The sequence below is a fragment of the Convolutriloba macropyga genome, chromosome 14 (genome assembly GCF_964194025.1).
Source record: "Convolutriloba macropyga chromosome 14, txConMacr16.3, whole genome shotgun sequence".
NCBI classification, from domain to species: Eukaryota; Metazoa; Xenacoelomorpha; order Acoela; family Convolutidae; genus Convolutriloba; species Convolutriloba macropyga.
The window spans coordinates 4,703,566-4,716,260 of record NC_134481.1 but is presented as its reverse complement, the minus strand read 5'-3'; the positions used below and the strand labels follow the sequence as shown (position 1 = coordinate 4,716,260).

At 33.8% G+C, this 12,695-nt stretch overlaps 1 protein-coding gene across 1 annotated transcript in view; it reads right to left on the bottom strand.

Annotated features, from left to right (window-relative positions):
• LOC142353387 (lipoxygenase homology domain-containing protein 1-like) overlaps window positions 1-12,695 on the bottom strand; it is a 180,049-nt gene that overhangs the window by 161,028 nt on the left and 6,326 nt on the right. Inside the window, exons 7-9 of the mRNA XM_075405618.1 lie at window positions 5,823-5,925; window positions 5,452-5,557; window positions 5,034-5,069 (exon numbers count right to left, since the gene is read on the bottom strand). Coding sequence (XP_075261733.1) covers window positions 5,034-5,069; window positions 5,452-5,557; window positions 5,823-5,925 — 245 coding nt within the window. The remainder of the gene's footprint in view (window positions 1-5,033; window positions 5,070-5,451; window positions 5,558-5,822; window positions 5,926-12,695) is intronic.

Sequence of the window (12,695 nt, the reverse complement as noted above, 5' to 3'; positions counted from 1 at the left end):
TAAAAACGAACAATTCATGCAATTTGTTATATGCATTCAGACAATTAAAATTTAGTATAATGGTGCAAAACAACCTCGATTGAACGATTGTTGATGTAAAAATTTTGCAAGATTGTTGCTGTTTGTAAGTTAGGTAGTACAATGAAAAACAAACAAAAGATACTTGAAAACACGCACCACAATCGGTCCAAAAGTGAAAATGAAAACAAATTAACTGAATCTAGATTTCATCACGAAAACATAAACCAACTAACGTCGGACGAATTGCTCTCGAACGAGAGACGGGGCAATTCAGTTTAGAGGGGTAATAGCCTAGAAAACTTTTAATGGGACGAGTGAAGGGTTACAACCGCTAAAGCTGCTTTGAAACAGCTTTTGCTGAAAATCAACTTTAACACAGACTTAATATTGAATGCGAGCAATTTAGATAACGCAAAAATTCAGAGATCAAGCGTGAAAAAGTCACTGAGAACAAAAGACTGTTCTGGAATGAAGCTCAAAGCGGTCAAATAAAAAAAGACACACAAGTTTACGATGATTGCTTCGTTCGAGAGCAGTTAACAATTAATCAAAGCAATAAATTAATGGAAAATCGTATTTCATTATTTTGGTACTGAATGTGGTTGTAATGCTGGCATACATCTTACGGGCATAACAAAAAGTACTATGAAAAGTCGGCAGAACGTTGCAGGATAAATGTCTGTTATCAGAGTATCAAGGAGGCTAATCCGATACCACATAACAGAAGCAGCCCACAATTGTGTTTTAAAACATACAAAACATCATATCATCACGCTGTGTACACATCTTGTACACTTCAAGAAAAGAGCTAAGATTGTTTTAAAAAACATCAAAAGATTACAAAAGTAAACAAATTCCCCTCAAATTTGAAAGAATATTTTAATTTACCATATTTACAATCCACCTTCAAAGAGCTAGGGTCTGAATGTTATTACCAATAAGCAATCCACTTCTGAAGCTTCAATAAAACTATTTTATCATGCTGAGATTTCAATTGTGTTTATTGGAAATAGTTGTTAAGCTGTTAATTAACCCCTTTCAACTTAAATTAAGCACAAAGAAAATACTGAAAAAAAACTCACAGAAAAAAATTGTAGAAAAAGGAATAACTTGAACAGAAATTTGGGAGCCGATAGACTACACAACAAAGAGCCCAATAGAGGACCCATAAAAATCTACGAGTCGGCAAATGCTGTGTTGGAATTCATAACCTTAAAAAATGGCGGAAATTATTTAAAAAAATGCAAAGTTATGCATTAGCCTCGATCGCCCATCATAATACTTTCCTTGATTCCATACTGTCATATATGATTTTAGTAACAATACCACGTCATATATGATTTGTATGATTTATTAGTAGTCGTACAAAGATACTATATGATTTCCTAAAAATCATGTAGGAATAATTTCCATAAACTTTGAACACCCATAAATTGTATAATCTTCAGAAATGGTGCCCCAATTTCCCATAAAATGTACCCAGAGGGCATTTAAATTGAATATAACGGATGTGTTTAAATTGGATGCACTATAACGATAACTTTTGATTTTATACATATTTAGAAAATGATATTGAAATTATATACAAGATTTTTTTTCACGCTTCTCATTAATGAGCATTTGAAAGTATCAACTAGCTCCAGAGAACTTAAGTCATATAGATAAACTAACTTTTTCATTTAGCACACAGCTTTGCAAGAAATATTGAGATTCAGGGTCTTTTAGTTCACGTAATGTTGCCGGGAAAATATGTGATCCCTATCAATGAAAAACAAACTAAATGGAATAAAAAAGTGAATGATTCTGGCTAACCAAACTAGGATCACATGTCGAATTCCTTATTTTCAAATTAGGACAGTATGAAATCTGACATGATCCTTGTATGAAATCAAAGACACTTCAACTCAGAAAACAATTAAAATAGAATTTATTTATAACTAGATTCATTAGTTTAAAAGATTCATTTAGCAAATCTAAAGGCAAAACAATGCATCCAAACTATTTAATAAATTTTTTTAAAAATCAGCTTAAACTCCAAAAGACACTGATTATGTTGTCAGAACACATAACACTCTGTTTTACAAATTAAAAAAAATGTGTATCATGATAAAAATCATTCTATGCCAATTAATGGATTAATGCAGAAACAGACAAAAAATAGGAAAAATTACACAAAAAACATGTTTTCTTCGTAGAGCAGATATCATAGATAGGCACGAGTAACATGAAAAGAAGAACAAGAATGAAACGGAACCATTAACACTCTTAAAAAATGTGATTATTCCTCTGCAGCAATTTCTCTCTAATAACCGGTACAAAACAGTTAATTAAAATTTTTGAAAAAAACGTTACCGACTGAAAACTTAATAAGATAACTACTGACATATTAGCCAGTACGGTATAACTGCTTTGATTCTCTTTCGTTGACATTCGCTTTATATGCAACAAATTTCAGAATGACAGCAACTTAGATTACTCAAAAACGCAGAACTGAAGCGTCAAAAATTCACTCAAGAACTCAAAAAAAAAGATCCACAACAAAAGTGCAACAGTCGAGCGAAAAGCAAAAATTTTACATAAAAAATGCACACATGTTTACAACAACTGGCTAAAACTTCGTTAGAGAGCAATTATAAACAAGCATTTGTAGGGTACACGACGTGTTAAAGTCTACGAATTCATCAGAAACAGAAACAAGCTTTCTCAAAAGTATTTGGTGACTGCTACCAAGTAGTACAGACAGCTACAGGAAGCAGCAGTGGTGTCATGAATGCTAAATTCTCGAGACGATTAAAGAGGCAAAATTGAAGAAACCATAACCAACTAACTTCGGGCGAAGTTCTCTCAAACAACCGGCGAGCGGTTAGCTTCGGTAGCACCCAGCTGAGTCTTAGGAATGCAAGCATAGGGTTGACTGAGGGGGTCCAGCTTTTAGGATTAAGAATCGCCCTTCACACCGTAAAACTGTCTACTCAAAACAAATTTGGTGAATCGCATTCTAAGAGTCTGTTAGGCCTAAAGGCTCGAAGAGAACTTAATGCCCTCAGTGTGCTGCTTGTTTATCCCGTTTATGAGAGCGAATTATGATACAGTTTATCGGTCAGGCGAAAAATCGCGTAAAAAGACCGCAGGACTAATACAATTGCTACAAACTTCGTTTGAGAGCAATGAAAAATTTCAACAAAACAACGCTAAAAATTTGCCATTTTACAAATTTCTTAATACCTTAAACCAAAAAATTTGCCTTTATTTTTGGCATTTATCCGAATTTCATTTTACTTAACTGCTAAAAATTTGAAGCCCATCAATTAAAAATGTTTTCAATCCAGCAATTTCACTGAACATTGATATCTTAATACGTTAGAACTGACAAAACTACACATTTAATCAATGGCCGGGACCAGTCTATTGTGCCGCATTTTAACTGAATGGCATTCGATGAGCTAATCAGATTGTGAGACAAAAATTACAACAGCCTAAATTCAGATAATTCAAAATCTCTAGAAAGTAACAATTCATTATTAAAAAATTCTAAAATCGCAAAAAATCGGTTTTTTAATTGACGTCTCCAAAGTTAATTTTGAATTGAAAAAAAACTTAAAATTGAGACACTGTCATGGGAGGCCTTAAAAATCAAAACTTGGCAACATGAAAGTGGGTCTGATTTCATGCGTATTTTTTTAAAAAAAACGGAGCAATTATGCAATTATAACCAAAACTGCAAACAAGGGTAATAATACCTCTCTTGTAGTCTATGCACTACAAAAACAAACTTGGATTAATGAAGTATTTATTGATGAGTTTTGGCGAGCAGATAATCAGCATGAACGACTTTAATACACACAGAAGACGTATATAGAATTGGTCCAACCCCTTGAATGTAATGTCAAAAATTGACAGCTTTCTACATCTATAATGGCCTGTGTTTCAATTGTTATGTCTAGTTACAGCTCTTATCAAATCATTATCTGCGCTTATAATTAAAAGCGCTTTAGTTTGTTCACATGTTGTGATGAAAACAAAAATTTTGTCCACCATTTTGTTAACATACCCGGCAGATTGCCCGAAAATAACCGCTGTTGATTCCCATAACCACGATTGGGATTGAGAGAAGAGGAAAAAAATGGAAAAAGCAGATTTTTGTAGAAAAAAATTTGAAGTGCGATCTAGTTTGATGTCATTCAGTAGTTGAACATTCTCCTGTTTCATAGTGAGACGATACAGGAGCTAGTATCAATACCAATAAGCATTAGAGATTGTAACCAAGGTTTATAAGAACCAAGTTCGAGTAACGGGCATCTAAAACTGGGCTCTATGGGTTCATACCGTTTCCAATTCTGATTTCGTTTTTTGATACTGACTATGTTCATTTTGAGTTGCTTTGCTGAGCAACTGCTGGCTAAAATCACTTTTAGCAGAATGAGAGAAGAGTGAAAATAGCCTACAGAAGTCACAAAGATTTAACGCAAAATGTTGAACAAGCTGTGAACTAAGGTAAAGCGAAACATTTTTATTCGAAGAAGTAAAAAAACATAGCAGGACAAGTCCTGACGTACAATTCAAAGAATTTTCATTGACTAAAAAAACTAGACCTAAAACGGACTATGAATAGATTGGAAAAACCATTTAGAAAAAAATCCGATCCCAAAAATCGAAAAAACAGTAAAAATCAAGGTGAAATTGCCGCATGTGAACAAAAAACCACTAACGAGAAAGCGAATTTTTGTTCAAACACCGTTTTCTCACACTACTTTAAATTTAGAGCGAAAAAATTTCACGCTGCAAAACCACTCGCTTTTTCATGAAAATGTGTGAACAGATCTTAAAAAAAAGCCAGCGCCCCAATAAATTCAAAATCTTTGAGTTGTAAAAAATAGGAGCGCTATAATAGCCGGCTGAGAAGCTGAGGCGGCTATTAATAAATAAGTAGACCAATTAGTAATATCTGTTTATAACAAATAGAATTATGTACAGACATTAGTGAGCGGGTGTTAAAACGCCCATCATATTACCTGTTCCAGCTTCATCAACCTGGGCTGTTTCCTCGGCTGCATAAACAAAGGAAAACAACTATAGGTGAAATCAAAAGTGTGAGTGGGGTGCAGGGTATCTTGGGCAACACGGGCCTAGTCAATTTTGGTAGTATTTTGACACACTATTTTCTTCACGATCAGAAAAATTATTTCAAAAAACTTTTGTAATCTTATTTTAACCAACACGTTAATCATGTGCCTAAACATCATTTTCAGTTTTTTGTTAAAATAAGCTGAGGCAGGTTCGCAATAGGCGTAAGTCAATTTCACGTGGGTGATTTGGGGGAAAATTCAGCTGAAGGTGAAGTTAAAGTGCAATTCAGTTCCTGATTGTCACAGAATCGACCCAAATTAACCAAAATCTAAAATTAACAAAAGAGTTCCCAATTTCAGTCACCTTTGCTAGGGATTAGAACCCTCTCAGTTTGTTCATCGTCCTTCGAATCCGATAACCATTTGTTACAGACGAAGTCCACAGAGTCATTGCCACGAGACACCACAATCTGAAATATCCAAAATTGTAGATTTCCAGAAAGGTACGCACAGCAAACTACGGTGCCAAACTCAATTTTTGTTCAAGTAAACATAACCAAATTTTTTAGCATTTGTCACAATGCATGTTTTAAGATTGGAGCCTTGAGGTTTCAGAGGTGAATCTCAATATTGATTAAGGCAATTTGAAAGTCTGAAGATAAACGTGAAACAGATCCTCAAGGTTATGGTGTTCCTCAGGGTATCAAGATTTAAAAAATCCCAAAGATTACTGACCTTATTGAGGAACCAGTCAGCACCAAACCCACTTCCATCGTGCCACACTCGCAGCTTTTCCAGCTTGCCAAGTTTTTGACATTCGATTTGGTATTTGCCCACGCTAAAACAGGGAAAAATTAAGCATCGAATTGAAGGGAACCAAAAATGATGCCACGAAAGAGTGAAGTGTTTACATCACATTAATCATATAAAGATTTCACATCGTGAGAAAAAATTTTTCAATCGAATACACATTCTTTTTTACTAAGTATAAAGTTTTCATAATTTTGAAGCGCAAAAGGTCTGTTTCAAGAACAAGAATTAGAGAGTGAATTTCAGGTTCATTTTTATTGGTGCAATTGTTCAAAGGTGACACTTACTTGCTGTCAAAAAATCTACTTATCAGTAAATTTCACACACATCAGAACTTAAGTTTCTTTAAAAATCTAGCGAATAAAAGCGATATAATCCGAAGACAAAGTGACACCGTAAGGGCCGAAGTGTCCGTTTTAAGTAGTATTACGTTTTAACCCTTTCTGAGACATGGAAGATAATGTAAAATCAGGCACTGATACGAAGCATTAAATTTAGAATGCTGCAATTTAAAGAAACAGCTCAAAAATTTTAATTTGCTACAGGCTTAAGTCCAATTTAATAACCGCTTGGATTTTACTAAATGAGAGTGATACATTTTCAATAGGAGTTTCAATTCATTGAGGCTGGAAGCCAAGGATAAACTTTAAACAAGTAAACTATTTGTTAGTAAGAACGAGAAAATGAATCGATTTATTTGTTTCAAATTTTACCCATTCAATTGCAACTCAACTTTCTCAATGGACATTGCGGTGTGGCAAATTACAAATCAGCTTACCCCACATAATAATCATTGCCCAACCGACAAAAATTGGCAGAATATTTTCGCAAAAACCACTGAGAACAACCATTTCAACCGAAGAGGTCTCATGACAACCAAGTTGAAATCTAAGACACATCAATTCTCCAGGAAAGGCCGATATAAGAAGAGGAACGAAGAGGAAGGCGAAAAAGGAAAAAATACACTTCCGAAAATCTCGAAGAAAATTTTCCTCCAGAATCGGTCACTGAGTAATAACAATCTGAGATTTCCACTTCTTCATTCTATAATATTAATTGAAAAGTAACAACGATTCAAATTTTTGTCAAGATCGAATTCGGTTTTTGCAGATGGAACTTTTAGAACAACTCCTCAAGAATTTACAAAATTCTATACTTTTTGGGGGACAGACAAAATTCCTGTTGTTTGGACTTTGATAATTAGACAGACTAAAGATACTTACAACCAAATGTTCAGTCTTTGGAGCAACAAACTTTTTGAACAAATTGGTGTTGATTTTATTCCATGGCTTTTTATGAAAATGGTGTGGAAGCGGCCACGAAGAAATCATTAACGGGATAGACATAATGCAGCTAAAATTTTTTCCATGGCCATTTCAATTTTTGATACAATCAATTCTGTTGAAAAAATTGGAACCAGCTATAGACAATATTTCTCGATTGAACCAACAAGTGCGAAAACTTGAACCTTGGGTGAAGCAAAGAAATACGAAAAAAATCAATTTATTGGGTTGTTATTAAAAAAAAGTCGGCAATCTGGAAAAATTGCCCCTGGACATGCGGCATCATGACAGAAAAACTGCACACAAAGGCTTGGAGAAGAGGGGTAACAGGTCTAGTGAGGACTCAATTTTTAAAATAAACTCATTTTTTAAATTATTTTTGATACAAAGTGCTAAATACCTTAGAAGCGCGATACGAAAATGAAAAAGTATCGAAATTATCTAACCGTCAAGGAATAATCAGGTCATATAAGCCTCAACATTACGACGCAGAGGTACACCCCAAAATTTCCGCCTTAGTAAAATTGGCTCGAAAATTAGATACATACAATGAACAAAATTAGGAGACATCCTTTGTATCTTACTTTTCCCTGAGGGGTTCCGCCATTTTTGCGAAATAAAAGAACATTTGGAACGAAAAGTAGGTTACAAGTCTTGTAGCACGTTTCCACTCAGTTTAGGTATCTATTATTTGCGCGCATTTTGAGCATGCAATAAGCACTTTAATAAAGATTTAATTGAAGCTTTCAAAGCTTTAAAGTGCTTTAAATACATGCAACCGCAAAAACTGATTTTTTTTCCGAAACATCCCTCGCACATCAAAGGCTTTGCATATCAATGTGGGACTGGCCGATTTTAATAAGTAGTAATAAATAATACTAATAAGTAGTAAAAGGTAGTAATAAAGTACTATAAGTAGTAATAAAGTAGTAACAAAGTACTACTAGTAGTAATAAGTTAAACTTAATTAAATAAGTAGTAATTAAGTTAGGCTTAATTGGGGATTATATGCGAAATCGAGCTACATTGCGTGCGAAAAATCGATACATAAATGGAGCAGGTGCGTGATACAAGCCGTGCAAAAAATAGGTTATAAATTTTGTACTTGTATTTCGCGACTAGGATTAGGATACTTTTGCGAACACGGGTTGCTAATTTCCCTTCCATTTTGCCGGTTTCTGCTAAAGTAGCTATTTTCCGCAATATTATTCCATTTTCAATGTCTTAACATAGTAAAAAATGAACATAAGATACACGCATCGGGCATATCTGCCCGTGACGATTTGGGTATACCTCTGCGTCGTAATGAATACAGCTCAATATAAGCCTCGTACAGCTCAATGATAAATTGGCATGTTTAAACTGCAACAAGTCAACAAGAGATTTTTCAGTGTGTAAATTATTTAATTACAAATTTCCAAAGACAGTGAGCAGCAAACTTGTTACGAGAATCTTCTCGAAATTTTCGCTTCGCATGCAAAAGTATTACGCTTCAGATTTTTCTGCTAGTTAAATATTGGTTACAGTCCGGATAAACTGCAGCACCTATACATCAAGATGACATATTGGAGGATTGGTTGGATATTGCCGAAATAATTTTAAAAAAACAGTTTTTCCTGGAACATTAAGTCCTTATTTGCAAACTACTCAGCATTGCAGGCTTAGTCTTTCAGGTACAAATAAAATGTGGCAAATAAATAAAACTGCAAAATATTTGCATCTTGTTTTTCAACTCAACATCACTACCTAAATTATTTTGTACTGCTTTCTTACGAATTGAGCATCAATTTATTGGAGTCTATCCAATTGTTAATCTGAGAAAGATATTCGCTGATTGCAAAAGCTGAACAACTTAGCTAAGTCATAATGGGGTCATCTGCAAGCAAGAAGAACTCGACCTATTGACATGTTCCAGGCAAGTCATCAAAATAGATAAGAAAAAGAAGCCGGCCTAAAATACAGTCTTTCGGGACACCACACTGCATCACTTTCCACGAAGAAACAATGCATAGAAAGTCTACACGTTGCTGTCATTTAAGTAATCAGAACTCAAACCACTTAAGACTACATCCACGAATACCATATCTCTCAAGCTTAAGCAGGAGTATTTTATTATATAGGTTGTCGAAAGATTTTCAACTATCTAAAAAGACACTAGTGGCCATCGTTTTGTTTGATTTCTGTTGCATTTTTTCAGCCACATACACCAGAGCATCAGTGCTGCTTCGTTTACTTCTGAAACCATATTGCTTAAGCAACTTAAATTTTTCAAAACAATTGTAAAAACGATTGAACATAGCACATCCATAACCTCTTCGCTCCAAGCTTTAAGGAGTGAAGTAGGCCGATGAATTATTCCATCTAGCTTTGATCCTGCTTTAGGCAATCAAAAAAAATTGCGTTTTAGAAATGGACTGGAAAAACAACTTTTGTAAATAAAACTAGAAAAAAAAACAGAGCACCCAGAGAAACCGAAATAACAGCCAGTATATTACTCATTATCAAACACTAACAAAGCTTCGTTAACAAGGTTGGTAAGCATTCCAAAAATTTCCTGAGAAGTGACAAAATAAGAGCATACGGAGAGATAGACGCGATCAACTTTGAGATTCAATGGAACTTCAGGAATGTTCGCTGCAATTTCGATGATGACTTGAGCTAAAAAAAAATAAAACGCTCGCAACAACTTCTTTTTCAGAAGTTTTTTTGGTCTGCTGAGCAACTGCTCAGACTGGGGATAATACTACCTTTTCCTATTGCCAATCATTCCCTTTAAAATCTCAAACATCGGATTTTGGCCTCCAATGAAATTTCCAAACTTAGTCTCCTCGCTTAACTCGCTTTATATCATTCTTAAGCTTTTTCCAAAGGGTATAAAATTTTTGAAAGTGATCATTGTCCGTTTTAAATTCCACTTGCGGTGAGCTTCACTCGTTTTGATCCCTAAATATTTAATACTTATTGACGAACCAATTAGGCATTTTAATTCCTTTCCCGGCAATTTTTTTCAGCGGTTCAAATCTATTTCAAATTTCATTGAACGTATTTTGAAACTTCAAAAAGGAATTTCCATGGGCCGATTTTGGGTATGTGCGGATTTTTTCAACTCATGTAGCAAATTTTTAAACCAAATCCGCACTATGCGAAAAATTGGTATCCCAAAATAGAAATGTTTCACACTTCAATTTTTGGTGAGCGTTTCATGTTAGGAAAACTAGTGATCGAAAACGACAGATTATCTACACTATTAAAAAAACCATAACTTTGGTGGATCCATTTCATCCAAAAAATACAGGGACTCCGTTTTCGCCAGTAGCTGTAATTGTTCCGACCCCCACGTTAGTGGGGAGGGAGGAACTATATACTCAACTGGGTTTTTTTTTGTTCAGTCAATTTTGGCCGATCGATATATTCATCGTAGAGAATTGTGAGTGATATTATTGAAAAGCAAAGCCCGTCCAGCGTAGAATACGTTATCAAAAAGATTTTTTCTACTTTCGTTTTATACAGGGAGTTATCGAGATTTAAAGTTTTGTGAACATTCGTCTGTTTTTGTTCACATTTTCAGTAAATTTTGCTAAAATTTGGCACAATTTCGCTAACATAATTCAAAGTAAGTTTAAATTTTTAACGGCAGAGTGTTGTTGTTAACGTTAGAGATAGAACAATGTTGCTGAATTGTTTGATTGAAGTTTTTTTGGCTAAATTTTTTGATAAAAATTTCAAAAATCAAACTTTATTCATCAAAAATGGCATAAAATACGCTTTTTTTGGTCCACTTTGTCAAAGTTTGCCAGACTTAGTGACCTAGAAACCTTAAAACAGACTTCCTAATCTAAAAAGAACTCCAGTTTCAATTAGGCGCAGTATGAAAGTCTTCTGGATTTGACGTTTGTAGATTTACTTTGACGTTTTTTGCAGATTTAACTCGATAATTATACAAAATGCATCGTTCTTTTTTTTAGTATTGGAAGAAATCCACGCACCAATTGGTCTAATTCTCAAACAATTGGAACACTTGATCGGTTTGCTGGGCGCGCGACAAAATCAGGGAGAGCTTCGACAATATCATGAATTCTTAGAATCAGAGACTTTTTGGTTTTTATTTTGATACTGCCATTTTTCAAAATATTTTGCTTTTGTTTTTTTAATGTTAATTATTGACAATATTTTTTATTCACGGCTCCGTTAATGACCACTCCAATTTATGTAAGTTTGAGGTCGAATGTAGATACAGTTTGTTTTCAGAGAACCAAAGGGTTTTTATTACTTTGAGGAAGAGTTTTAGTAAAATTTAACTGAATTCTTGTCTTTTGGCTTAAATTGTTATTCTTTTAGCAGCCTGATTTTTAAATTTAACAACTTAAAGTTCTAAATTTCTTCCTCAAGAGGTGCAAGTTAACTTTTTCTATTCATTCGGTTGTTACCTAATGTCTCTTATGTTATTGGATGTATTTGTTTTAAGGAAATTTCTGTGATTTTTTGAAATTGTCAATTTTTTATACTATTTTAGTCAACATTTCGCTTATTCTCAGTGAAAACCGGTCAACCTTTCCTCAGTATAGAAAACAAACTAATTTTGTGGCCGATTGTTTTAACAGAAGGTTTTCTTGCTTTTGGTATTACGAGTTTTCATACAAAATTTTCTGATTTTTGTGCATAATTTCCCATTTTTGCTGTTGTTTTTGTTTCTTTGGTAAATTGTAAGAATATCTAACAATCTAAATTTAAAAAGCTTTACAATATTTGAAATTGAACATATTTTTTGTTTTCATAACATATGGTTTGAAGGGCTGCGACACCGTTCTCTTGCAGAAATTGGTAGTTTTTTATTTTTGCCCTTTATTTGTTAATTTTTGTTGTCATACGCCAAATTTTGTAATTAAAAGTCTCAGTGGCCAACTATAGATAAACAAATGAACTTAACAACTGATATCGGTAAATAGCTAATAGTTGTTTTGACTTTCGAATTAAATTTCTAAAAAAAAGAGTAATAGTATTCCTTAACTTATCCCTTTCTGTTCTGATTTGCGTTTTTTTCGTATTTTACAATGTTGTATCGGTTTTGTAACTTGGCCCAATTATTTGGAGTTTTTTTTAATGTTTTCGTGAATCAAACGATAATTTTTCTGTTGTTTAAACGTTTTAAATGATGTCTTCAAGGCTTAGACAATTTGTTTCAGAAGAAATGTGTGAAGTTTAGATACTTTTCAGTTTTTGTGGTTCTTTTTGTTATCATTTTGTGATAGTCGTTTCAAAAAAGGACGTTATGATGGTCAAAGGAGACGCAAATGAAGATGTTTCATTCTCGCGGTTAATATCTTAAAAATTTAATGGCTTCAAAACTGTGGTTTCGTAAAGTTGTTTGTGAAACTTATTAGTTCAGCCTGTATTTAATGTGACTTTATAGTTTTAAGATTTAGTCTCATCAATAACAGTTGCAATTAGTTTTCCGAGTAGTTGCAAGACAAACGGTCTACTCTTTTAGTCGAAAGATTTTTTGACTATGAGTTTT